General features: G+C 41.3%; 1 protein-coding gene and 1 long non-coding RNA gene across 4 annotated transcripts; one reads left to right on the forward strand and one right to left on the reverse strand.

The window, feature by feature from the left end:
• Positions 1–220: 220 nt before the first annotated feature.
• LOC135232905 (uncharacterized) lies at positions 221–4762 on the reverse strand. Its single transcript, XR_010323530.1, has 2 exons — positions 3794–4762; positions 221–478 (listed from the first exon to the last, which is right to left on the reverse strand). It is a non-coding gene; the product is annotated as an uncharacterized LOC135232905 (long non-coding RNA).
• LOC100657311 (zinc finger protein 311) lies at positions 4648–19368 on the forward strand. 3 transcript variants are annotated; one of them, XM_010601826.3, is made up of 5 exons: positions 4648–4881; positions 5656–5818; positions 7031–7116; positions 7494–7620; positions 8619–19368. In XM_010601826.3, the coding sequence occupies exons 2-5, from the start codon at positions 5683–5685 to the stop codon at positions 8813–8815; spliced, it is 546 nt and encodes a 181-aa protein (XP_010600128.1). In that variant the 5' UTR covers positions 4648–4881; positions 5656–5682; the 3' UTR covers positions 8816–19368. The 3 variants fall into 3 exon arrangements, with proteins under 3 accessions (XP_010600128.1, XP_003422553.1, XP_010600126.1); XM_003422505.4 differs by having other exon boundaries at positions 5681–5818; XM_010601824.3 differs by having other exon boundaries at positions 4649–4881; positions 5676–5818.
• Positions 19369–25578: the final 6210 nt, after the last annotated feature.

Raw genomic sequence — 25578 nt, forward strand, 5'->3', positions numbered from 1 at the left:
CTGCAAAGACATTTCCCTTTCTTTCATGAATAATGAAAAAGTTTTGTCATAGCTAGGTAGGCTCAAAGCCAGGGGCTTGATTAGAGTCATCTTAAGTTCATGGAAACATTCGATTTATTTGGGAATCCATCACAGAGGCTCCAGGCTCTCTGTTTTAAGCAAAACATAGAACAGTTGAACAATCAAGAAATGTCTGGAATCCAGTTGTAGCAGTAGCCACAAAGGCCTAAAAATCTCTAAGCTTTTTTTTTTTTGTATCCGCGAGGGATAGCTATAAATGTTTTTGACGTCTTTGCGGATCTAAGTGGATCCCCTGTGAAGTCAGAATGTGGCCGAAATATTTACCTTGGGTTTTAACAAATTGAAGTTTATCTTTAGAGGCTTCGTGCCCTCTAGCAGCCGAGCAATTAAGCAGATACATAGACTCTTCTACACCGTCTGAGGAATTCCTGGAACAACGTGGCAAATCATCAGCACACTGAATGAGAAAAAATTATTTGGAAACATTAGTTCCTGTAAATCAGCTTTTAAGACTTGGGAGAAATAGCTGGGAGATTCAGTAAAGCTATGAGGCATGATGGTCCAGGTATATTGGAGTCAGTCCCAACTGAAGGCAAATATTGACCATCGGGGGGACTGAGATACTAAAGAAAGCACTACATAGTTCCACTACAGTAAAGACCTTAGTCTCAGGAGGTATTTGAGACAATAAAAGATGAGAATTTGGAACCACTGGAAATCAGGGAATTACCAGATTGTTGGCCCTAAGATCTTGAACAAATCCCCAACTCTTTCCATTATGTTTCTTAACTGGAAGAATTGGTGTATTGTGAGCTAGTGTAAGGTATTATTACCTGTTGCTGTCGAGTTGATTCAGACTCACAGTGACCCTGTGAGACAGACTGGAACTGCCCCTTAGTTTCCAAGGAGTGCCTGGTGGATTTGAACTGCCAACCTTTTGGTTAGCAGCTGTAGCTCTTAACCACTATGCTACCAGGGTTTCCATAACAGTATAATTAGCCCTTTATTAATGATTCCTTAACTACAGAGATTAACCCTTGAATTGCCTCGTCTTAAAGGGTATTGAGAAATCCTGGGAAGCAGTTTCTTGGGTCAATTTGAACTTTAATTGGTTGTGCACTACGTATTCTTCCCACATCTGTGGAGAAAGAAGCCCACAGGATAACAGTGGGTGCTCTTTCTATAAAGCAGGTGTCCTTATCCATTGTCAAAGCCTCTAAGTGACATAAGAGGTTTATTTGGGGTTTCTCTTAAAATTGGAGGGTTATTTTCCTTTTTTTAATCAAAAATAATAGAACAGTCTCATTTATTTAATAAATTTTATCCCAAAAGATTGACAGGTGCAATATCAACTAAGAGGAAGAAGTGGCTTTCAGATAAGTGTCCTAAGGACACTGACACTGGCATAGATCGGGGTGTATGTTGCACAATATTAGATACCCCTACAACATCAACAGTTTTATTACTTCGAGGGAGAGGGCTGCTTATGGCTGAAAGTGTGACACCAGTGTCTATTAAATACGTGCAGTTTTCCTCATTTTTAAGGTGGTTTCACCCTTGTCATTTAAGACTAAGGCAGGATGCAGCCAAATAGGTCCCTCAGAAGCCCATCAATAGATGGATTTTGATTCAGCCTTCGCTGAGTTTTGCATCTTATTTGTCAATTTACACCAGCCGTTTTTCCAGTGTCCAGGTTTCTTGCAATAATGGCACACTCCAGAAGTGGGTGGCCTAGGATTATTGCCTCTAAAAAGAGTTTGCAGCTGTTGGAGCTAACAAGCCATGTGGTTTTATTTCTTAGATTTATCTGTTTGGAGAGTGTGGGCCATCTTTTCAGTGATATTAGTGAGTTCAATTACAGGAATAGTCTTTTAGTACAGTCAGTGACATGTTACTAAGATTGCCAATTCTGGTTTGAGACCACTGATAAACATAGAATAGAAAGCTATTCTGGCATTTGCAAGCTCTAGACCAGAGTCCTCAGAGAAAGCCTTGGTAGGCCCTTCTTTAAGATTATACCAGGTTTTTGTTTGCATTCCTGAATCATTCCCTACTCAATTTTACAGGTGAAATCCTTTGGAATTGCAGCTAGTAGTTTGTTTGTTTTTAGTAATACCCTTTGATTTATCATAATAGGCTGCTGAATTGACATGATTTTGGGGATCGATTGATTTATCAGCTTCTTTCCAACTGGTGAGACTAATCCAATTTTGTGCCTCTTGTGATTCAACTAGCATATGGATTAACTGATACAGATCAACCAGACCAGGCTGGTAAGCCTGAATTAAAATGCAGAATTCCTCTTTAAATTTTTGAGGGTTCTCAATGGGTTTTGGAAACTCATTAGCTATTGTTCTTAATTCAGCTTTAGACTAGAGAGAAAAAAATAATTACAGAGGATTTGTTCTCTCACCCTTCAACTAGTTTGACCTTAAAGGGTATCTGAGACACCAGAGGTTTAGGGTCAAGAGGTAGATCATCATTTGCAAACGGCATTTCAGACAGATTAGGATCCTTTCCAGGATAGGAGGGAAAGTAGGGTACAAAGATAGAGGAAGCGCAGATGGGTCAGAAAGAGTGGACTCATGGACTATCTAGTGTGCTTCCTCCCTAAAAGGCATATGAATCTTGGCTAATTTGGGTACCCTGTCTTGTAAAAAAGTCAATTTAGAATCACTGACACTTTTTTAGAAACTTCTAGATACCAATCAAAATAAGCATACTAAACCTTTTGTTTAGTTATATGATTCTCTAATTTAGATCTCGGATATACCAATTTTCCCAAATCCAAAAGTGGCTACTGGTCAGACAAACTGTCTTTGGTCAGGGCATGGCAGAGTTCTAAATGCAAACATGATTGAGGCCCCTAAGTCTTGGACATGCGGCAGGAGATCCACTGGGAAAATCTGCAGGTTTAGATCTGGCAGAACCCATGATCATGCAAAAAGACAGATACAAACATCTACAGACACAAACCAAAATCTGAATAAAATGGAGCTGGGGTGCAATATAAAGAGCTGGATCTCCATAACTGGGTGGACTCACCAAATGGCCTCAAAGGCTCCTCACAGAGATGGAGAAACTAAAGGGCTTGGTGGGATCCTTCACCCACGTCCAATTAGGGCTTTGAGGCCATAGGCTGTTGCTTGGGTCCCACTTCTAACACCAAGTTATTGTTAAAAATGAAGCAGAGTTTTTGTAAAGTAAGAGATATATTCAGATTCAAAGATTTTTAAATTGGGAAACTCCAAAATGGCACTCAAAGAGGGAGCTTAAGTGCGTGTCTTTTATCAGAACTTTCTACAAGGTGGGGAAACAGTACCAGGGTACATTTGATTGGTTGACACTGTAAGACTTATTTATCAAGAATTTCTATTGGCTGGGGCAGTCAATCTTAGCCACGGTTTCCTACTACATTCCAGAGCTGGTTTCCTCTGTTTCCCCCAATGCTCAGAATGTCGTAGACAAAGTTATCTTGGTCAAAAGTGTGGTCACAGGCCATATACACTAAAAACCAGAAGCAGAGGCCTAGATCAAAACGGAATCTGATTCAGACCTGTGTCAGCCATTTCAGTTATAACAAGTGACTCAGTTTTACAGTGCTCTTTCACACTAAGGGCTTCTGTCCTAGCACTACTGCCTGCCTCTCTTCGTGCACTGACCCTTACACATACTTGTTTTCTGCATGGTCTAGTCCTTCCACCAAGGATCTCTGGTGGTGCAATGGTTAACCGCTAGGCTGTTAACTGAAAGGTTGAAGGTTGGAACTCACCCAGCGGCTCCATCGGAGAGAGAGCTGAAGATCAGCTTCTGTAAAGATTAAAACCTAGAAAACCCAATTGGAAGTCCTAATCTGTCACATGGGGTCCCTATGAGCTGAAAATCCACCCCAGGCACCTAACAACATCCCTTCCACCAGAAACGCTGCTCTCTTCTAGTCTGTCTCTCCTTTCCATTCCATGTTCAATGCCTCTTCTCCCCACATCTTCCCCCCAAAACAGTGGATTCCGAACTCCTTTCTTGTGGTCCTCCAATCACCAAGGCGCCTGCGATCCTCGCCTTAAATCAGTCCGTGTATTTTATACACTGTGCAGGAACCTATGCGCTAGTTCCCAACTTGCAGTCTCACGGTAACCGGGCCATTAGGTCTGTAATTCTTCCTCACTCCGGCTACGACCCTGCGGGGGGCTCTTGAGGGTAGGCGGGCGTCACAAAGTGCAAGCAGAGGGGCGGTTTCCCAACATTCGGGCCGTTGTGTTTACTGCTTCGCGGGGGTAAACAGGGAGGGAGGTGGGATAGGAAGGACAAGGAAAAGCCACGCTAGCGAACCTCGGGAGCCTGGGTCTAGTCAGAGGCCGTACTGAGAGGCCCAGGGAAAGAACTCAAGGGCCAACGCAACCTCCGGCGATCCCTGCGCTCCAAGCAGGCTCACCCTGCCCTTTACCCGGGTTCCTCGCCAAGACCAGCCCTCATCCTCGGCTTGGCACTCCGTTGCCGGAAATACCAACGAGCAGCGCCCGCCTCCGGGCGGCCTAGAGCGGCCCCGGAAATGCCGGGGAGGTTCCGTGGGCGGAGGTGTCTGCTTCGAGGCGTCCGCAGGGTCCGCCCCTCCACCTCTCCGCCCCTCTGTCGGTTCGCACAGGCGACTCTGCCGGAAGCCGTTCTTTGGGCCGCTGGTGGGGCGGTCGCTTCTTTCCGCTCACTGGGAGGAGGAGGCACCTGGCCCCGGATGACGGCGGTTCTCGTCCCTGGGGGCGATCGGAAGCTGAAGTGGGAGAGCCAGTTTGTCTTCAGTCCCGGTTCTCTCCGGCGCCCCGCGGACTGAGGGCCCTATCGTCAGGACCCGGTGACTGTCCTAATGTGAGCTGGAACTGTGTGACCCGACACGCCCGTTTGGTCGTTTTTGCCTAAAAGGGAAGTGGGAGGAAGGCAGCGCCGGGCGAGGCCTTCTGAGGAGCAGTTTAGGGGACTCTGCGAGGCCCCTTTCTGAAGGTTGTGGGAGGGGGACGGAACCCTGTCACGGCCTTGAATTTAAAGGGCAGCGGTAAAACCCGTTTGAATCGCAGCTCTTCCTTCTGTTGCTCTCGGGATTGTGGAGAAAGGCCTCTTTGCCTAGTCTGAGTTAGCGGAGGGTCTCCCAAAAGTATTTTATTATAGTTAAGCCCATTTAGTAATTGAAAGTGGCCTGACAGTGTTACCAAGTAAATACTTAGGAGGGCCTAGTTTTAAAAACTAATTTGCATATTTCTCTGGGTACAAACCTGAGCCTTGGATGTTTTTAAATTGCAAATATTTTAAAATTTCTACAGAAATCTGTTAATTCGTTCTGTTTTGATTTTTGAAAACATCACAAATTGTCAATGACTTGTACCAAACCCTTTGCCGTCAAGTTGAGCGACCCTAATATTAGTGGAGTTCAAATAATCCTGAATACTTGACACTTTGATTTGATTATTAAATATTTGAAATGGAATGATGTTCATTTGTCTTTCCGTTGTTTATTTGGGATCATTAATAATTATCAACTGTTTTTTATTATCTATAGTGTGTAAGATACTTTGCTAAGTCCTGAGGGTGTGAAATGATAGGATGTTTTAATTTACTATAATAATTTTTCCTAATCTTGTCCTGCAGTGATGGTCATTGTCTTTCAGAACAGGGATGGAGGAAATGTCAGTCCAGGAAGCAGCAGGATCACCAAGGGTCCAGTTTCAGTCTTTGGACACGCAGTCTGAGGGTCTGTCCCTAGAGCCTCAGTTCGTGCAGGAGACCGACATGGAACAGGGACCCACTGGGGGTAAGGCAGAGAAAGTGTTTACATCCAGGAGAATGGACGCATAGAGGGGCCCCTGGGCATGGTATGAGAGAGGCAGAGAACATAAGAAGATGGCCCCTAGAGGGAGGTCTGGAAGGGAGGAACAGATGTGACTCAATTCAGCCCCACTGTTAAGGATCTGGGCTTCTCTATTAAGGACAGCCCATCTTTCTTTAATAAACAAAGTGGTAGTTACTCTGCTCTGGCTGCTTTCCCAGACACAACCTTCACTTCATCCCAGTTATAAAATTCAGAACAATTTCTAAGATATGATCGCCTTATTGCACCTCACAGTCCTTGCTTGGCTCTCAGTGTTAAATTTTTCTCACTTCCTCATGAATTTAGGGCCCATCCTTCCCCCTTTTCCCTTTATGTAGATTGATATTCCTTGACATCCTTGTGTGCTTTACCACTTGCCATTCTGTTGCATTTGCAGTGTTTGTGACTAATCTAATTTTGGCCAGGAAAGCAACATGAAATATTTTTGTTGAGCACAAAGCATGTATATGTGTATATATATATATATAATATATATATATATTAGGTTATAGTCACATTTTTATTATTATGTCAGTTGGTTCTCTCTTGTTCTTCTTTTGCTTTGTAAGAACTGTGCCTTAGATTATTTGTGGCCAACTCCAGAGCCTAAAATAACCTGAGTGTCAGCAACAAGTTGAATGACACAGTGTGTGAAGTGCTATGGGACATTGTCAGAGTGTGAAAAAGATGGTAGGGATGAACGTTCCTTGTTCTTGGGGACCTTACATACTAGTTGCAGAGACAGTGCCCGTTCACAAGAGAAAGGCTTAATGAAATTTACAGGAAAGGGTCAGTGGTCTGCTAAAAGCCGTGGTCCTGGAGGAGTCACTGCAGATCTTCACGCTTTGCTTTGCCGATCTGCAAAACAGGTATGGTGCTTTCCCCTCTGAGCAGTGTCATGTCAGGATAAAGTGAAACAGGAAATTTCATAATCAAGTCTTGTATAACAGGTAGGTACAAATGTGTAAGTAGGGCATGCAAGTGCTGAGAAGGAACAGAGTAGAGATACCTGATACTGATAAGTGTTTGCTGGTTTAACTAGAATGTTGATGTGAAGAAGGGTCCCACTGACTCTCCTTGGGCTGGAGAGGCCTCTTCTGTAAGGGAGCCCTGGGAAGGGCTACTCTCACTCTTGGCTCCTTTTTCCTTCCTCAGCTCCACCTGTTTCCCAGGTGCCTGCTCTTCCCCACGTGGGAAGCCCAGGAGACCAGGCAGCTGCATTCCTGACAGCCAGGTACCAGGTGAGCTGAGGACCCTCTGCTTTTCCTCAGGGACTATTGCTGCAGATTGAGTGTGACCTCTCACTCATTCCATTTGTAAACCTTGCCTGGAAGTTTTTTCAATAGCAGATCCCAGTTTGGGAACTTATCTCTTTAGAGACCTGGACTTGACACAAACCGCCTTCCTGTATCCCGAACAACACAAGCAATCACGATTCTTCCCCATATTGGTTCTTTGTCCATGGTGCTGTGATGGGTGCTTATTCCCTAAGTCTTAATCTGTTCTCTATCTTCCTCAACATAAATACACACTGGGCACCCTCTCTGTCATCTTCATTCTCTTGCCATGGTGCTATAGTGGGTTTATTCCCCAGAGCAGCCAGGATGTGTTATTTCAGGAGTTTGTGACATTCGAGGATGTGGCTGTGTACCTTACTCGAGAGGAATGGGGATGCCTGGACCCTGTTCAGAGAGACCTCTACAGAGAAGTGATGTTAGAGAATTATGGGAACGTGGTCTCACTGGGTAAGGACTCTTCCTGCTTATTCAATTTACCTATTAAGATTTTCTTATTTTCTTGTTTTTGGGTAGGTGTGAGGCGTCTGAGAAAGTAGAGTGTGGCTGAAATTTCAGGCCACCAGGGCTCCTTCACGTCTTTAGAACCTCCTAATTATCTTCAGGCCTTTCTGGGAGTGGGATAATTAAGGTTCCTTTGGGGGTTTCAAGAAGAGACATTCTACTCCTTATCCCCAGTTAATGTTTCCTACTTTGGGGAGCATCTGTTCCCTGTTAAAAAAAAAAAAAGGGCAACTTGCTTGTGCTTTGCCAAAATTCTCACATTCCCTATCTTTTTTTTTTTTTTTTTCTTTAATAGGAGAGACTATAGGGCCTCCAAATCCTCAGCCAGATACTTTCTTCCCTGGTGTCTCAGTGCCCCTGTATCTGAGAGTTTCCTAGGAGAATAAATGTGCTTTTTTGAAGATAAGCTAAAATTAATCTTCTCCAAATTCATCTTCAAGCAGGCAGAATTTGGCATACTTCATTTAAAGGTGTGACTCACTGTGAATGTATTTCAGTGAATCACCCAGACAGTATGATAATCTCAAGTGACCGCACCCAAGGCAGCAGAAGTCTTAGACATTTACCCCATACTAAGATACTTAAACTAGGCCACTCCTTTGTCATTTTTAATGGTGAGTAGGCAGCTGAGATTAGGCAACCTGTAGTTCTGTAGAGAAGCATTGGTGGGGGGTATTTGTGCCCCTTGTTGTGAGCATTTCTCCTTTTTCTGTCTTTTTTGCGTACACCTGTTTCTACTCTTTTCCTTTTATTTTTATATCCACACTTCCCGCCCCCCCCCGCGCCTTTTTTTCTTTTCATTTTCTATGCTGGTAGCATCCAGGGCATTGCTTGGTCTTGATTATACTCAGGATTCAAGAGGTCTTCTTATCCTTGGGGAGGCAGCCTGTCCACTGGGAAAGTTTTTAGTGTGTTTTCCATTCCTGGCTCTTTGATCTTTATAGGCATACTTCTCCGTCTTCCCACCACACGGATACATAATGTGAATTCCTGCCCGGCCCTGAGTCATACCCAGGCAAGTGCTTTCTCTGGAGAAACACTTGCAGTCCTTTCAGCAGGAATCACCAAGAGATGGCTCAAGTATCGACTTCCCATCGATATTGCTCGTCCCTGCTCGGAAACTCCTTTTCCACGATTGTAAGATATTAAACTTGATTGATGGAATAGATGCTCCCCAGGATGCTACCGCTATGTAAAATTGCAGACCTTCATCGTTAAATATTTAATGTAAAGGGCTAAGGAAGCTTCTGTTGCAACCCAGTGCGTTTCAAACCCAGTTTATTCAGAAACCACGATTGGTGGTCATCTACTTGTGTTTTGAGAAACCACCAAGCTCACCTCCACCTCTTCAGTCATGATCTTTTCATGCGTTTTAGAATGTGGAACATAATGCTGTGTGTCTCTCCTTTTCTGGAGTATACGTGACCTGCCCTTTATATTGCCTAACTCTGCGCAACCCCTGGGCTTTTCTCATATTTAACATTCTAGTCTTCTCCTTCCTTTAAATTTCCATGGCTGTTTCCAAGGTCCAGCCTTCCTCCCCTTTATTCTTCCTGGTGCTTTACAGTGAAACATTTGTATTACTTTTTCTGATCAAGTTATTCCTTAGCTCTGTCCTTGATGGAGGGGAAATGGGAGGGTAAAAGAGTTCAGAATTATTTCTTTATTTCAAGTATCAAATTGAATATATATTTAACTTTGTAAACTGTAAAATGATGTATAATTGTAAACTACTGTAAATTTTACCTAATTACAGAATTTCCAACAGTTAACCTGTCTACTTTTTGGAGTAAAGAAATTTCTTAGCAGTTTAATGCAGTCTTACAGTACAGCATGCTGTTAGACTGAACTTTATCCCATTTCCTCTGTCATCTGCACACACACAGCATGCATGCACACACACATACACAAAAAATCCTCCTCCTCAGCTTGCTTTTGTGACCAAGCCAGCAGCATCTCTTATTTTTACAGTCCTGGGAAAATCACATTCATCTTTGTGCGTTCAGCAAATTCTACCTGAATTTAACTTTACACACTTATTAATTTCGCTTAATGTACGGTGTTGGAAAATAAGGATTTTAAAATTCAGTCCCTGAATCAGCAACCCCACTGTCCAGTTCACATCATTTTCCCTGTGGTGGTAGCTATGGATTGTATTTGTCACAGAACTCAGAACTTTAGTCCTTCCACTACTTAATAGTAGATATACAGAGTATAAAAAATTGAATGAAATAGTAAAAAAGAAGGTAAAAAGTCATAATTTTCATTACCAGCTTTTAAAAGAAGCATGTTCTATTAACGATGAGCAAGTTACTGGCTCAAGGGTCATACTCGAAGGGAAGTTCCTGATTTTGTGCTGGGAAGGGGAACTGGGTGCGGATGTTGAGTTGCATACCCATTGCTGTCGAGTTGATTCTGACTAGTAGTGACCCTATAAGACACAGTAAAACTGCCCCAGAGAGTTTCCAAGACTGTAATCTTTACAGAAGCAGACTGCCACATCTTTCTCCCATGGAGCAGCTGGTAGGTTCGAACTGCAGACTTTTTGGTTAGCAGCCGAGCACTTAACCAGTGTGTCATCAGTGCTCCTTGAGTTGTACAGGTGCCCTATTACTTGATGGCATTAGAAACATGGTTGTCAAAATTCTAGTTGATGATAAGTGGGTTGATAAATCAGTAATGTTTGGCACATATCCCTTGGTATTTGAAGCTGATGTCATGGAGGACAACAGTGATTTTGCACAAAGTATCTTTTACCTCTACAGCTATTTACTGTTTACAGAGAAACCAGTAAGTACTAGATACTGTACATGTCTCCCTTAGTCCTTGCCATAACCCTGGGAGCAGGTATTATTCTTCCCATTTTATACATGAGGAAACTGAGGCTTAGAGAAGTTAAGTGATCTGCTCAGGATCAGAGCTAGGATTGGGACCTAGTTGTGACTCTGAAGCCCATGCTTTCCCCCCCACCCCTCACCATTTTGTGCTTGTAAGACAATTAGTTGGCAAGTTTGGTGTTTTTATATTTTTATGGGTTGTCTGTACTCTGATGAGGAGTCCCTGGGTGGTGCAAAGGGTTAATGCTCAGCTGCTAACCAAAAGTTTGGCAGTTCAAGTCTACACAGAGGCTCCTTGGAAGAAAGACCTGGCAATCTAAAAAAAAAAATTTTTTTTTTTTTTTTTCTGAAAAATCAGCTTTGGAAAACCCTATGGAACACAGTTCTACTCTGACACACGTGAGGTTGCTATCAGTCAGTCAATAGCAACTGGTTGGTACTCTGATCCAAGAAAAATTCCAAATTGACACGATAAATTGGAGAGATAGGCACAAGATTGTACAGTTTAGGACTGAAAAGGACATGTATTCAAGAAGAAATAAAACAATCTAGGTGTAAATTCCAATATAATAGATATCTGTGAAACAAAGATATTCCTAAGGAGAGGTTTTACTTATTTATTAAGGACCAGGAAGAAAAGCATGAAGCATCTCGATGGATAAAAATCTTAGCACAACTCTGGTACAAGCAACAGACCAGGTAATGGGCCTTAGTAAGAGGTAAATTTTAAATGTTATTTTTAAAGAACAAATTAAGTTCAAAATAAGTCTAATTAGAAAAGTGCCAATGTTTAACTCAAGTCATTTTAAATGGGAAAATTTTAAAGCAAGTGCATATTTTTAAAGGATAGAGTTTTTAGTTAAATTTAGGAAAAAAGGTGTATAGGCCAGTGGCAAGATACATGCCATTAATACTTTCTGAGACAGACAGTGTGATAGATTGGAAAGAAAGTAGACTGTAGAATCAGACCTGGTTCCACTTACCAGCTGTGATCCACTGGTATGTTGTTTAATCTGACACGTATTTTTTCTCATCTATAAAACATGAAAAACCAGATCTAGCTTTCAGGGTTGTGCTGAGGATTAAATTAGATTATGTACATAAGTACCTGGCTCATGGTAGTTACTTAAATGTTTTGGAAAGGATTGCAAGTGACAGAGCTGTAAACCAGTTTTTTAATGTAGAAATTTCAGGAGAGAATCTAAATTGTTTCTTTACATAGGGATTTCCTGAAATTGAATATTGCTCAGACTATTGCCTAGAGGTTTGGATTTTTATTATCAAGTGATTTTCATTTCTCTGATATTAAATGCATCCCTTTTAATGAAAACTTCCATGATTTCAAATCTGTTGGATCCTGACTCTTCATGTATTGTTCTAAGCACTTTTTATCTTGCTTTTATTATTTTTACCTTTTACTCCATTGTCAATATGTTGGCCTTCTGCTCTTCTCTTTCTGTACAGTTTTTGGGGGAGGAATTGATTTCATTCACAACCGTTACTTTTTACTAGGAAAGTACTTAAAGGCCAAGTTCTGAAATAAGACTTTGAGTTGAGTCCTAGCGTCACCAGTTACTTTGACCTTGGGCAAGTTACTTCGACCTTGGGCAAGTTACTTCTCTGAATCTTAGTTTTTCCGTTTGTAAAATGGGTATAGTAATAGTTCCTATTTCATAAAGTTAAACTGAGTATTAACTGAATAAAACTGTTAAAATCTTGGCACGGTACTTGGCACCTACCAAGTGCTCAGTAAACCTTACCTTAGTATTCTGAGGGTATTGATGATACAGGCAACTTTATGTCTCTATCTCAAACCTGTTCTCTCTTCTAAATTGCAGGCTTGTATTTCTAACTGCCTGCTAGGCATTTTCTGTCATACCTTGCTGCATTGCCTCTAACACAAATGTAAAATCTAACAACACTTCATCCCACATAAAGACAGTTTTTGTTGTTGTGCGTACGTGTTTTAAGTGCAGATGGTACAGAGTAAATAACCAAAATTTGCTTCGATTCTCGAAACTTAGAAACAGTTTAGTAAGTATCTCAAAATGAAAAGTTGCAAAATATGCTCTCAGAATTTTTGAGCCCAATACTTGCTACTTCATGCCACACTAACTTTTTTTAATTAACTTGCAAAACCACTTTATTTGATGTGGAGAACTTTAGCTAAATTAGTGTCCAGAATGAGAATTGACTGTTAATGTTCAGCAGGAATTCAGAAACACAGTAAATGCTTTCTTTATATCGGTTCTTACTTCCTTGCTTATAAACTTTCACCATGGGATCCAAATGGGGCAGCTATTGGTTGATCATATTTTCTCGGCATACTGCCCTTTATAAAAAATTGGGTTAAAAAAACAAACCAAACCCACTGCTGTAGAGTTGATTCCAACTCATAGCGACCCTATACGACAGAGTAGAACTGCCCCATAGGATTCCTAAGGAGCTGCTGGTAGATTTGAACTGCTGACCTTTTGGTTAGCAGCCAAGCTCTTAACCACTGTGCCACCAGGGCTCCAAAAAAACAAAAATGTTGGGTAGCCATTATATATTGACACTTGGGCGGCATGAAGTGGGCACTCAGCAAGTAGCTGTTAAGTACATGAATCAAAACAAGTACAAGATACATGGCCCTTACTATCAAAGGGTTTATATATCTAGTGGGGATGATAATATCTGAAACTAATTTTTAAAAACTCTGTTATATGGTAATGGGGCCATATAAAAAGAGGAAATAACACATTTTGTAAGTATTTAGCAACTGAAAAGAAAGCCTTTAGGGAGATGAGGGGCTTGAGCTAGATCTTGTATGTATGTATGTTACTAGAAGATTTTTGGGCAAAACACATATAAAAACTACCCTTTGATACTATAATAGTTTTGCCTTCTCAGAATTAGGCTGCCTGTTGCTTTTGCTTTAAAAGAGATTTAGATCCTACCAGTCCACTATGCAAGGCATCTAAAGGCTATGTTATATGAAGATGTATTTTATTGCCGTTTCCTTCCTGTATTGTATTAGAGTTAGTTATGTATATCTATCACTGCAGTTCAGAGAGTAAGGTCCTTGAGGGGATGGACTGTATTTACTTGGGCTCTTTGTCCCCTGTATACTATGTACTCTGCATATGGGAAAAGCTCCATAAGTATGTTTTGAATAAACAAGAGTGTAAGCTCGTAAAGGGTAGGGGATGTGTCATGTTATGTTTTCTCCTGTGCAGTGGAGCTAATTGTTCCTTGAGATTGATCCTTGGCGTATCTATTCAGTCTTCACTGTTTCTGTTGCTGTATTTTAGCTCACCATACAGCAGGTGCTTGGGTATGCGCCTTTCTCCGGTCTAGTAAAGTAATATTTTGATGACCTTCGTTTTGATACTTGTTGACCAGATCTAATAGAAAGATTGATCTTTAGATAACAGATGAGGAGTGGTAATAATAACTTCTGTAAAGACAGGTAGACACCCATTCACAAATCTCTTGTCTGAGTAATGTTTAAATGACTACTTCTGCTCCCATGTCATCAATTTGCCCCTTAACACACCTCTTTGTAAATCACAAATATGAGACCTTTGTAGAGGATCTTTGCCCTGCTTACTCTCCAGGCCTTCCTAATGTCTTCTGAGGGTTTACCTTCTCTCCATTAACCATTAGTTAAAAGAAAATGAGGCAAGTACAGCATCTGGAGAGAAATCGCCACATCCCATTTCCTTCTCTATGAGCAGGATTCCCATTTTTCAAGTCTGATGGGATCTCCCAGCTGGAACAAGATCTACAGGTCTTTGACCTGGAAACTAAGAATAGAGAGGTCTTAAGAGATGGCTGCTCAGGTAAGTAAGGCAAAATCAGATGGAATTAGTAGGGAAGTAAAAGTCCAACTGTTGAGACAAGTTGTAGCTTCTCTGACAATCAGAATGAAGAGCTCCTTCCTTTTCCCTTCAGTTTGACTGTTTATTTAGTCCATTCTTATCCATGGTTGTACGGGGTCCCTATTCAAGTTGCTTTTATATATATATATATATATACGTTTTTAAGTATTCCCCTATCATCTCCTTTGAATCACCTAATTGGTTATCTTTTTACCCTGCTGACCACGTCCTGTGTCTCGGCTGCACCGTGAGCTATTTGAATCCTACCTTACTGCTTCTGTTCATGCTCTTCATCTACTACTGAGATTTTGTGGCAGTTTTTCAGAGCAAATAAACTTACCCTGGTAGATACTAGATTATTTTGTTTTCTCCTTTCTAAGTTTTCTTATTCTAAGCACAGGGCACAGATTATATTTGTATTTTCTATTTATGTATCAGATGGAGACACGAGTGAAGAGAACACATTGATTCCCAAGGAGAAAATTTCAGAAATACATTCACACAGGGTGAGAGTAGGACGATTCAACCAGGATATTGCTCAAGTTCTGGAGACCAGAGAAGTGTTCAAACCTGAGGAGAGGTTAGAAGGGCTTCAGGAAGTTTTTAAGGAAATTTCTACCCCTGGAGAGAGAGTTTAGGCAAATAGCAATCATCAGGAAAACCATCAGCATGAAAAGCGTGAATGTAACGAACCTGAGAGATGCTTCAGTCTGGACTTTAACCGTGATACGGTAGAGAGAGTTCTTAGAATACAGAATATGACAAGTATGACATGAGCCTCCGCCAAAATTCAGCTTCTATTAAACATGATCAAATAAACCTAACATAATTTTCTGCCAGAATTCAGCTTCTATTAAACATGATCAAATAAACCTAACACATAATTTTCAAAGTAGTGAATCTAAGGAAAGCTTAATGGGTGTCTCCTATCTTAGTAAATGTGAGAACATTCCTACTACTGAGAAATCTTATAAATGTGATGCATGTGGGAGAATCTTTTATCAGAGCTCAGCCTTCCTAGACATCAGAGAATTCATACTAGAGAAAAAACCCTACAAATATAAAGGATGTGAAAAATCTTTTAGTCAAAGGTCAAATCTTATTCTGTATAAAAGAAGACACCCTATAGAAAAGCCCTATAAATGTGAAAAGTCTGATAAATCCTGTGAAGCAGCTGATAAACCCTGTAGTCAGAGCTCAGACATAATCCAGCATAAGAGAATTCATACCGGAGCAAAATCTTATAAATGTAGCAATTGTGAAAGAGCCTTCGGTCATAGTGTATACCGTACTCAGAGAATTCACAGTAGAGAGGCCTTGTAAGTATACTGTATGTGGCAGTGACTTCAGTCATAACTTCATACCTAATGGAACATCAGAGGGTCCACACTGGAGAGAAATGTTATGAGTCCAGTGACTGTGGGTTGACTTTTATTAAGCATTAAGGAATTTGTCTCAGAAAAAAGACCTATATATGTGAATGTGGGAAAGACTGAAGGTTGAATTCACATCTTAGCATCAAATAATTCATATGGGAGAGCAACCATATGAATGTAATGAATGTGGAAAATCCTTCAATCAAATCTCATGCTTTGTTCAGCATCACAGAATTCATAGAAAAGAGAAATCATGAATGGAATGCTTATAAGGGAAGTTTCAGTCATAGCTTTGATCATATCCTGAAACAAGAAGTCCTCGCCAGAGAAAGTCTTTGATTGTGATGCAAGTGGGAAGAACTTCAATCAGAGAGCTCACCCTGTTCAATGAAGGATTCATACCAAAGGAAAACCTTATGAAAGTAATGAACACGGGAAGGCATTTAGTCAAAGTTTAGGTCTCATTGAACATCTTGAGTTCACATGAGGGAGAAGTCATGTATGGAGTGAATGTAGTCTGCTCAGTCATTATTTAGCATCAGAGAATTTACACCAGAGAGAGCCTATGAATGTGACAAATACAGGAAAGCTTTTAGTCAGTGTTAAACTCTTCATTGACACTTGTAGCTCCATATCAGTGAGAAAACCTATGACTGTTGAATGTGGTAAATGCTTCGTGCTATTTTTTTTTTTACCTTAGTCACCTTAGTCATAATGGAATAAAATCCCGTTACTGTAATGAGTGTAAAAAAAGCCTTCAGTTGAAGCAATTATGTACCTTGTTGATCAAATTCATGCTATACAGAAAGCCTGTAAATGTAATAAATATGCGTATATGGTGGAGTGTGTAGAGATTAAGTCATAATTCAACTTTAATTCACCATCAAGGAATTTATACCCAGGAAAAGTTATTTGAGATGTTGCAGATCTTTCAGTTGAAGTTCAAGTCTTTTTCACCACCAGAATATCCACGTTGTTGTTACATGCTGTTGAGTCAGTTCTGACTCAAAGCGACTCTGTGTACACCAGAATGAAACACTGCCTGGTCCTGTGCCATCCTCACATTCATTGCCATGTTTGAGTCCATCGTTGCAGCCACTGTGTCAGTCCATCTCATTGAGGTTCTTCCTCTTTTTTGTTGACACCTCTACTCTACCAAGCATGATGTCCTTCTCCAGAGATTGGTCCTTCCTGATGACGTGCCCAAAGTACGTGAGATGAGGCCTTGTATCCTCGCTTCTAAGGAGTATTCTGGCTGTGCTTCTTCCAAGACAGATGTGTTCATTCTTCTGACAGTCCATGGTACATTCAATATTTGTCACCAACACCATAATTCAAAGGCAATTCTTTGGTCTTCCTTATTCATTGTCCAGCTTCTGCATACATATGAGATGATTGAAAATACCATGGCTTGGGTCAGGCTCACCTTAGTCCTCAAAGTGACATCTTTGCTTTTTAACACTTTAAAGAGGTCTTTTGGAGCAGATTTGCCCCATGCAATACATTGTTTGATTTCCTGGCTGTTGCTTCCATGGGCATTGTTTGCAGATCCAAGTAAAATGAAATCCTTGACAACTTCAGGATTTTCTTTGTTTATCATGATGTTGCTTATTGGTCCAGTTGCGAGGGTTTTTGTTTTCTTAATATTGAGTTGTAATCCATACTGAAGCCTGTAGTATTTAGTCTTCATCAGAAGTGCCTCAAGTCCTCTTCACTTTCAGCAAGGAAGGTTGTGTCACCTACATATAGCAGATTATTAATGAGTCTTCCTCCAATCCTGGTGCCACGTTTTTCATATACTCCAGCTTTTTGGATGATTTGTTCAGCATACAGGTGAGTAAGTATGGTGAGAGGATACAACCCTGGCGCGCACATTTTCTGATTTTAAACCACACAGTATCCCTTTGTTCTGTTTCAATGACTGCTTCTTGGTGTTTGTACAGGTTCTACATGAGCACAATTAAGTGTTCTGGAATTCCCATTCTTTGCAATGTTAACGGTAATTTGTTATCCACACAGTCGATCCGTCTTTGCATAGTCAATAAAACACAATAAACGTCTTTGTGGTTTTCTCTGTTTTCTGCCAAGATACATCTGACATCAACAAATGATTTCCACACCAGATGAGAATCTGATGTAATGCAAATGGAGAAATTTACTACCATATTTAAGGCTTTGCTCAACATTACAAAACTCATATTGGAGACAAAATTGTTGATGATTTTGATATGAAATCAGTAGTACATAGTCCCAGTCATATTCACTATAGAAGAATCCAACCTGAGGAAGACTGGTGGATGTAGTGTCGTTTCTCATGGCATTCTTTTACTTTAATATAATAGATGTTTTAAGTAAGTATATACACTTTAATTACGGGACTCATTTAAGATTTTTAACATGGGCTGTGAACATTTTTCCTGAAATTGGTTCTTAACTCTTTTCAACTTTCCTGACATATCGCTGATGCACCAATGTTGAAACACATCAGTCTCTGGAAAGGAGCTGATTTAGCTTTTTCTGCTGCTCTTAGCCCAGGTTCTCTCTAAAACAGACTCTTAGGCCTGCTTTCTTCTAACTACTACATCTTGCTCCTTTCCAGCCACAATACATGAATTTGTGTTGATCTGTCTATTCAGCACCTTCAGACGATAGTTTCCCAGTTTTAAGCTTTTTTTACCAGCAGGTATGCTGTCCTTAATTGATGTTACTGTTCTGGTGTCTTCTTTGCTAAAGCAAAGCATCTTCTTTTAAAGTAACCGAGTATCTGTATCCTGTCTATCCATGAACATGAAGTATTTTGTCTCCCCTGCATTTGGGGCAAGAAGCAAAAACATTTTCAATCGATGCCTGAGTTCTTAGCTGCCTTGTCCGTGTCTGCATTCACAGCCCTCCAAAAGAGAGGATAAGGACGTGAGGGAGACAACAAGACTCTTGGTGGCCCAGCTACATTCACGTATTGCCTATTTTGCATGCCTAAGTTTACAATTCTTTTATATGTTTCTGTTGAAGCCTAGTAGAATGCTCAGGCATGCTTTCGATAGGGCAAAACGTAACTTGAAAAAATCAGTTTCCTAAGGGCGTGCAGCCTTCCAGCAAAGATGTAGCTTATGTAATATTTTAGAGACAATATTTCAAGAAGAGAGGCAAGTCTGTTCCTGGTAAAATTTTAATCATTAGGATTACTCTATTATCTGTTGGATTTCCCCCTGCCCCCTCATCTTTCCTCATCAATCCAGGACAGTATTTGAAGCCTGGGAGCTTTATAATTGCTTATTCATCATCACTTTTTTTTTCAACTAGAATCTAGGCCATATAAAGGAACATGGCTTTTTTGGTTGATAGAAGTAGTCACAGATGGCTCCAGAATTGAGGGCCACTGAGTCCTGGTGGCACAATTTTTGAAGTGAACGACTGCTAACTGAGAGGTCAGTGGTTCGAAACCACCAGCAGCTCTGTGGGAGAAAGATGTGGCAGTCTGCTTCCGGAGAGATTTACGGCCTTGGAAACCCTATCTGGTCACTATGAGTCGAAATCGATTTGATGGCAGTGGGTTTTTGAGTCGTACACCTAATAGAGTTTGTGATTCTTTAAAAAAAAAAAAAAAAAAGTGATTCTTTAGGTGATATTAAAGCATTTTCTTGTATTTTTCCATCAAACCTCATAATAGTTTGTGAATAAGACAAACGTTACTTAAAATTCTAGTTGTCAGCATAACAACTGAAGTCTTCATAGCTCTGATGCCATTAGAATACTCACAAGGAATCCTCAACAAATATATAAAAATGTACTGCTTAGTCTATAAGCCTTTTGTGGCAAACCTCTAAGTTCTGCCACTACGTCTTATCTTTTTGCCATCAGCAAGTATAGAATCACATCTGGGCAAGGTAAGACTCAATGAAATTGATGTAAATGAAAAATGTGTGTTTCTATCTATGGATGAACATGTACCCTTATAGAGGCCGGTAGTCACTTACGGTGACTATTAGACAGGATTAAGCAATCTCTTCAAGAGCAGAATATGTAAAAGTCATATGTATGCATTTGGTTTAGGAATGTGCTTTTGTACTTAAACTTGAATAAAGGTGCATTTGATATTCTGAGAATCTTTTTCAAACAAAATCTGAGGGCTTTAGCCAGAACATTTTGGAATCTTGAAATCACCATATTGCATGTGACGCAGTTCCTCCCTGAAAACTGCTTCACATCAAGAATGGATCACTTTTTGTACTGATACAAAACTTATTTCAGAAACGTCTAGAACAATGGCTGAATGTTTCGGATTTAAAGGGTTATTCAATTGGGGTATAGACAGTATGCAAACAAAATTAAATAGTTTAAGGTTTCAGTAGAACTAGCAGAATGTATTTTCTTTGTAAATAAAATTAAAATGCATTAAAAAAAATGAGAAACCAAAGTAAACCTTGAGGGCAAGGATCTTTCCTCTTTAAGCTGATGTTAAATTAGTTCAGTATAATATGAATTTATATCATTAGTAAATGCTTTTTGGTCTTGGAGAGGAGGAAGAGAAGAAATCTAATAGCTAAGGAGTATTTTATCTGCCAACCTACTTACACACACATGTATGTACATATTCAACTTAATTCTCATAACAACTGCAAGGGAGATACCTCCAGTTCACAGAGGAATTGAAATGTGGAGAAGTTAAAGAACTTGTTAGGGTCACACGGCAGGTTAATAGGTCAAATTCGGTTATGTCCGACTCTAAAACTTCCCATCATTATGATGTTGGTGTTAGACACGTAACCCAGAGAAGGGACATTTTCTCTGATAGCTCTTCATTCTCTATTGGATCTCCAGTGATTCAGTATTATCAGTTTGCTAACTGATTTTAAATGCAGAGTTCTTTGGGTTGCCAGGAAAGAGAGCAGCTAGAATATCCAGGTTTTCTTTTCTTTTTTTTTTTTTTAGGGGCTTGTCAAACCCCATCCTTGAAACAGGCTTAAACAATTTTGCGAATAGTAGGCCATAGGACAAAGCTCCCAAGTTGATATTTCCTGCTAAGACATCCCCCTCTCTGGCACTAGATTTCCATTTCTCAAACTTAACTATTCCCAAGATGGGTTCTTAATTTCTTCCAGTAAGTAGAGCTTGCTGGTGGGCATGTGTCCTCACCAAGATTTACTATCAGCAGTTGTACTGCAGCAACTGAACAAAGCAGTAGGTAATAGAAAGAATCGAGTTTGTTTTCTAGGTTTTTGGGTTGAGCAAAAGGGTAGATAGGGGTAGACTGCAGAGATGAGGAACACTGGGGGAGGGGCAGGGAGAGTATTTTAGGAAAAGGAGATAGCTTGTCAAAAGGCCTACAAGCAAAAGTGTGGCACTTTCAAGGTAATGAATAGGTGAGCTCTCTGGAGAAATTCCTCACCCTAGGAAATAGTATATGGATAACTGAGGAAGTTTAAGAACAAAGTTCAAATGAAGTCTCTGGAGTATCATCTCAGTAAAGCACAGTGGAATTCCCACATCTAAAAATGTAACCTTGCCATTCATTCATTCAGTAATACAATTGCCAGGCACTATGATAAACAGTTCATTGCCTGTCCTACTGTGGTGGCTTAACGTGCTGTTGGAAGCTATGCCATTGACAAACACCATCAGGGTCACTCAAGATGGGTAGTTTTTAGCTGAGCTTCTAGACTAAGATCAGGAAGAAAGTCCTGGCCATCTATTTCAGAAAATTAGCCAATGAAAACCCTATGGATCACAACAGAATATTGTCTGATACAGTGCTGGAAGATGAGCCTCCTAGGTTGGAAGACACAGTGGCTGCAACAATGGGCTCAAGAATACCAACGATTGTGAAGATGGTGTAGGACCAGGGTGGTGTTTTGTTCTGTTGTACATGCGGTTGCTGTGACTTGGAGCCACTTTGATGGCCACTAAAAACTACATGATAATCGTGCTAGCCAGTAAATATAGTTAACCTTATCTAGTGAATTAAACTATCCGTTGATTAAAGACTGCTAAAACAGATGGGAGTAGTCAAAACAATGACCTTGGAGGTAGACATACCTATGTTTGAACTTTGCTGTGTGACCCTGGAAATTTTACTTATCTCTCTAGTATTCTTGCCTATACAATGCAAACAATAATAGCATTATGGAAATTAAATGGGATAATTAATGTAAGAGGTACTGGACACACAGTACTCAAAAAGTTATTGATACAAATACATTATAACAACCAATAATAGAAGAGAGGTGGTTAGCATAAAACCTAAGAAAGAGGGAATTAATGAGCAAGCACTTAGTAGGGTAGAACTTGCACTGTCCAGGGAGGAATAACTTGGATTTAGCTAACTTAAATATGACTAGACACATAATCAGACATCTCAAACTGTGGTGGAAACTGCCTCTGGAGAGACGGACACTCAGCAAATCGTGACATCAATCTTATTTCTTTCTTCATTGGTATATGGCATCATATTTTATACTCCTTTCTAAATATGACTGTATGAAGGAAATAATATTCAGAATTGTATGACTGATGTCAAGCAGATAGTGCCCTGTACAATTCAACAAGAAAATACTCTTGGAACTTTTTTTTTTCCACTAACATTTCCCATTCGTTCTTCACTTTTAGAAAATGGTTAACCTCTTATATTTGTATTTCATTCATGTTTATAATTTTACAACGCGGGCAGAATTAGAAGCGTCTTTTTCTCAATTGCTTATATTACAAACCACACAGTCTCCCACCACTGTCCTTCATAGGTGGTAATAGATGCCTGGGCTCTGGTTTAAACAGGCCAGAGTTCAAATGCTGCCTCTGTTGCTTACCCACTGTAGCTTCTGGCATATAAAATAGTAAAAAGTACCAACACATAGGATTGTCATGAGGATTGATGAGATAATATCGGTTTAAATGCTCATCAACTGGTAGCTGTTATTTCCGAGTTTAGCAGGAAACTCCCCTTATGAACAACTGATGTCTAACTTTTCTTTTTCTGCTCTGCCTTCAACAAGTCAAATCTGCTTTTGGAAAACCCATCCCTCAGGTGCGGCAAGCTGTTTAGATCTCGACCTTTTCTCAAATAAGTTTTTCTTCATCTTTCAGCCCATTGGTACCAATAAGTTCCTTCCGTTACTGTATTTTCCCTCTGGCAAAGCTGGGAGGTGTTGAGTTGAAGGACAAAGAGAGGACAGGCTGGACTGAGGGGATGCATAAAGAGTTCTAGCAGAATCCGCATGCCTTGTGCTCATGAAGAATGGAAGTGGAGAAGAGCAGTAAGGTGGCACAGGAGTTCGCCAAGGGAGGGAGAAGCCAAAGGGGGAGCACGCTGGGCAGGGTAACAAGGAAACAACCAAATTACAGAAGAGTCTAGGTCCACTCAAGCCATTTCCATCTTTTTTCACTCCCTCCTTAAGGAAGGGCAAATGCGGAAGGAATCCCCCACCCCTCCGGGTCCGAAGCTAGTGGGAGAACCTTGACCCCGCTCCCTAGGGGTTCCTGGAGGAGCCGTGACCGAGCTTTGGCCTCCGAGGCGCCGAGACAGGACCCGGAAGTGTGTGCAGAGGCGCCTGAGTTTCTAATCGTCTCTCCTTGGAGACAGAAGTCGCTGACACGTTGCGGAGCGGGTTCGGAGAAGTGTCAGGGGCTCCGCGTCTCCCGCCCAGGGTAGGAGGGTCGAAGGGTCCCCGCAAGGCGGTCGGAAGCTCGGTCTGAGGCGAAGAGCTGGCTGAGGGAAGCGGCAGGGCCCCAGCGTCAGGGACGGCTGGCGGGGTTGGCGTTAGGCTGTAGGAGCCATGCTCGGTGTCCGGGCTGGTGTGCCCTTGCCTGGCTCCAGGGTAGGGTGGGTATCGTCATGTCCAGGTCTCAGGGGACAGTGGACAGCGCAGGTCCGTGAGCAGGGCCCGCCCGCCGGCGAGCGGAGGCCGCTTGTGGCATTTCCGCCGGTTTGGCGGTTTCCCAGGCTCAGCCACAACCGCAGCGAGCGGTCTTGGGTCTTTGCTTTTGCCCATCCTGACTGGAGAAAGAATAAAGCTTCGAATGAATGCCTTCTGGGTTGGAAGTCTCTCTTGGGGCAGCGTCTCCGTTGCCCTAAGTGACTGTCTATCCCTTGTGCCGTGTCCAGAAGAAATTTTAGAAAAGGTCTCAGTTTTGGAGTAGTAACGGAGACTCGACCCAGCCATGGAGAAGTTTCCTGAACAAATGTCTCTGGACTCCATGTGTCCATCCTCAGAGCAGGAGCCTCGAAAGACCAAGGGTGAGGAACTGATCTAGCTGGCTTCTCTTTGTCTAAACTCTGTCCTTTCAACAATGGTCTCAGACCAGATGGCAAGATCAACCTTCTACTTAGAATTATATCAGGTGCCAAGATTATTATTATTATTTTTAAACCTGAAGCTCTATCACATGTAAACGAATCCTATAAGGAATGTTCCCTCTTTGACATTGTGACGCAGCACTATTATAGCACTAAGTCATGAGGGTCTGTCATTCCAGCACCTGTTAATTTGCTTGGCCTTTGGAGAAGCTCAGTTCTGTGACTAAATAAATGAATGTACCCAACCTAGTATAACCCATGCCGCAAGAACCAGGAAAAGAGTGGACTCCTCCCCTCATCCTACACAAACTAATTGCCTCTCAATTCAACCCTGGCTTATGGTGACCCCATGTGTGTCAAGTAGAACTGTGTGCTCCATTGGGTTTTCAGTGGCTGATTTTTCAGAAATAAATCATTAGGCTTTTCTTCCCAGGCACCTCTGAGTGGACTCAAACCTTCAACTTTTTGGTTAGCAGCTGAACTCACTAACTGCACCACCCAGGGACTCCCACCTACCCAAGCTGTCTTTTATCATTAGGGAAAATGCCTTTTCCACCCACGGTATAAACTCCAAGAGGGTGCTTTGCCTGTGGAATACAGTAGACAAGCCTTCTGATGGAAAATGAGGTTAAATTATTCATATCAATATGTTTATTTCAGTCTGCCATCCACCATTATCTCCTGTATGTCTGGCTATTAAAAAAAAATGGAGTTGGATTATTTAATTGGAGGATAAAGGGTTCTTTAATCCACATCATGGAAAGCCTGGTGGCTTAGTGGTTAAAAATTCAGCTGCTAACCAAAAGTTGACAGTTTGAATCCACCAGGTGCTCCTTGGAAACTCTATGGGGCAGTTCTACTCTGTCCTATAGGGTCGTTATGGGTTGGAATCGACTCAATGGCAATTTTTTAAAATCCACACCATGGGCTTTGAGATGGCATATGTTTGGGGGATTTTCTTTCATACTTTTAACCTTCCAATTATGTTTTCAGGCTAATTTTTAACTCAACAAATACTTATGAGCCTGTTAGATACTGAGACTAAGTTGAAAGAAAACCTAATGCCTACCCACCCACAAGCTTAGAGATGAGTTGCAATAGTTATCTCTAAGAGGCTGTGGGACAGTAAATAATGTTGAAGCTCTGAGAACGAGACCATTGTGGGTATTGGCCCAGGGAGCCTTAGAGGGTCATGAGTTTGGCCTTGAAAGAGTTTAGAGTAAGGAAGGACTCAGGATTTAGGTAAGAGCTGATAGGCTGTTATCAGAGGCTCCCTATAGCTAGTCTTCTAGGCCAAGTGCCCTTATTAGCCTTCCTAAAATATTTGTTTATTTATATAAGTTCACAGTCTCTGCTGGATTCAGTCCATACACCATAACCTGGCATTCATGGTCCTCTGCGATGGGGCCTCAACCCAACTATGCAGTCTTACCTCAGTGTTCTTGAGACAAATCCAAGACTGGTGAGTGTGCACAATGTGTGCTGAAGACACCATTGTGTCTTCGTGCCACTTTGTCACACACATTGCTGTCCCTTTGCTT

The sequence above is a fragment of the Loxodonta africana genome, chromosome 12, assembly GCF_030014295.1.
Source record: "Loxodonta africana isolate mLoxAfr1 chromosome 12, mLoxAfr1.hap2, whole genome shotgun sequence".
NCBI lineage: Eukaryota > Metazoa > Chordata > Mammalia > Proboscidea > Elephantidae > Loxodonta > Loxodonta africana.

Coding starts and splice junctions, on each gene's coding strand:
- LOC100657311 (XM_010601826.3), top strand. CDS start 5,683: ATGGAGGAAATGTCAGTCCAGGAAGCAGCAGGATCACCAAGGGTCCAG. Junction 5,819..7,030: donor GGAACAGGGACCCACTGGGG/GTAAGGCAGAGA, acceptor TTCCTTCCTCAG/CTCCACCTGTTTCCCAGGTG. Junction 7,117..7,493: donor TCCTGACAGCCAGGTACCAG/GTGAGCTGAGGA, acceptor GTGTTATTTCAG/GAGTTTGTGACATTCGAGGA.